Here is a 2,500-nt window from a genome sequence, read left to right on the forward strand (position 1 = left end):
TACGAGTGGTCAAGTTGACTTCACAACCAGGACATGTATCGCGTGGGTGTTTCGTCAGAAATAATTAAACGTCAGAGTTCAACCTGGCCACTTCCCCGTCCACAGGTGGAGCGCCTAGGCCTTGGCAGATGCCATGTGGCGAAGTTGAGCGGAGTTGCAAATTCTTATCTCTGATCTTATAGATTTGGGTTAACATTTTCAATAACGCTATGTTTCCCCCAATATGCTTAGACCCAAAAATAGTACTGTTGAATGAAACATTGGCGTGAAAGGAGCGAGACGGCACGGCGCTTCTCGTACCTCCGGCAGCGCATGAGTCAGCTGATGGCCAAAACAGTCGCGAGAACCTTCGTCCGTTCGTCTCGCGTGCGGGGACTTGCTATCTCGCGTCGCCCTCATCTGACAGTTCCCCTCTGTCTCTCGTGTTGAGCGGAGCTCCAACAAGAGCTCTCGCAAGTATGTGGTGGCGTGTAAAATTTATTGTGGTGGTGTGGGGATGCCTGGCACAACTTAGCGCCGCTCAGCAGGTGAGCGGTGGGGTGCCACTGCCTCTGCCAGGACCTTCGTCGCAGCCGAATGCTGGAGTGCCACTCTCAAATTTACCGAGCCAGCAACCTGGAGTGCCATTTCCAAACTCCCCGAGTCAGCCAGGAGGAGTGCCATTGCCTCTCCCCACGAATAACCCCGCTGGGCATCCTCAGGACTTCGGCAGCCCTGTGATAGTACCTTTGGACACAGGAGTGCCTCTCCCTCCGCCAGGAAGCCCTGCTGGAGGACACCAGCCCGTGGGAGTGCCCCTTCCGCCCTACGAGACCGTAGGTGCCGTGCAGGACACCTCCAGCTTCGGGGGTGTTGGTGGCATTCGTCCTGTGCGAGACCCAGACCTGGACCACGACGTGCAGCGCGTGGTGAGGCTGGCCACTGTCAGGGATAACCTCCAGCTGAAGGTCCGCGCTGACACTGCTGTCAAGATCAGCGAAATTGTCACCGCACACAAGCAGGTGAGAACTTTTGTCAGCTGTCTTTCTAAGTATGAAGTAAAAATGACTATTTAGTGTGATTTGAGAAGGGGTCAGTGGAGTCATGGAATCAGATATCTGGAAAATAGACCTTAGTCTAGGGATTAAATGAAATTTTAATTTTAATATTTTCAAATGGCATTCTGTTCAGAAATATGAGGAAGAATTGAGGAAGTCTGTTATTCAAAGCAGAACTGAAGGGTTTTGAATGAGCAGGCTCTCCTTACATGATTTGGTGATTTGTCTTCAACTACACATCATGGGAAAAGCATAGTTAACCCTAATCTTCCTGTTTTCTTTAATTCCTTATTTTGTTTATGTCTGCTGATGTTATTTTATGGACTATATTGTGTATTTGTATAGTTTGCATAGTTATTTTCATGTCATTAATGCAGTATACTTATGCTAGCCAATGCGCTGGAGCTGCACGAACAGAGAAATTACTACCGTGTGGTAGGGAGATATTGGAGTATATTTGCATATGCAAGACTTATTTCAATAAGTGTTTCTGTATATTTACTTTACTAATTTTAAATGTTGAATATGACTTCTTGTGTATGTTGATGGAGCATCAGTTACGTAAGATAAATAACAAACGTAAAAGATTTAATAAATAATCTATCAATAAAAAGTTTGATTAATACGTAAAGTGAGTATTACAGCTATTTTTTTTCTTTAAGAAAAAGTAATATATAGATAATAATGAATGATAGATGTACACATGGGGGTGTATATATTGTAGCCAGATTTGAGATATGATTTTAGCAACGTTAGAAATAAAATCAATAAATTGATGAACTTTGTACCTTTTCATTGATTTTAATTGATTGTTGTAGAGGACCACCCAATTTGGGATATATGATACAAAGTTATCATTAAAAGTGCTCATTTGTCAAGTCTTTGAAAGAGAGACTTGGATTATGAGAACAAGGGCTTAAAAAGTAAAAGTGTTGGGCAACTCACAGCTGACCTTGTATGAACTGTTTTTTATTTTCTGTCTTTGAATGCATCATATGTACAATTCAGTGTGTGAATTTCATCAAAATTTAAGTTTAGAAAACTATATTATTTTATATATAAATTGAAATAATTGGTCTGTAGGGTATAAATGTATTATATTGCAAGCCTGCAATTACTAACTGGCATTTCCAAATTCCTTAGTGTGACTGGCAGTACAATGTTATATTTTCTGTTAAAGTTCAAGGTCCTGGTAATAGCAGAGTATTTGTAATTACGTAATTGTAATCCTTGGACAATGTTTTAAAAATTGAAAATATATAAAGGTATTATATTCGTGCTATGTGTTTATTGATAGAAATAGATACTTTTTTTTCTAGTATAGATATTCATTTTTTTCTTTATAATGAAAAAATGAACATGTATTGTGGCTTAAATCTGTCTTTTTCATTAAAAAAGATAGTCACACGTAGGGATTTATGATATTATAGAATGATAAACAATGAATATTAATATTATTAAAT

The 2,500-nt window shown here is 40.1% G+C and overlaps 1 protein-coding gene across 3 annotated transcripts in view; it reads left to right on the forward strand.

Annotated features, from left to right (window-relative positions):
- Window positions 1-93: 93 nt before the first annotated feature.
- LOC122242911 (uncharacterized) overlaps window positions 94-2,500 on the forward strand; it is a 19,666-nt gene continuing 17,259 nt past the window's right edge. For all 3 annotated transcript variants that reach the window (XM_043000341.2, XM_043000342.2, XM_043000343.2), the window contains exon 1: window positions 94-1,001. In XM_043000341.2, the coding sequence (XP_042856275.2) occupies window positions 459-1,001 (543 nt within the window). In that variant the 5' untranslated portion in view covers window positions 94-458. The remainder of the gene's footprint in view (window positions 1,002-2,500) is intronic.

The sequence above is a fragment of the Penaeus japonicus genome, unplaced genomic scaffold, assembly GCF_977035675.1.
Source record: "Penaeus japonicus unplaced genomic scaffold, GWHDUDI00000001_assembly GWHDUDI00000010, whole genome shotgun sequence".
In the NCBI taxonomy this organism is placed as follows: Eukaryota; Metazoa; Arthropoda; class Malacostraca; order Decapoda; family Penaeidae; genus Penaeus; species Penaeus japonicus.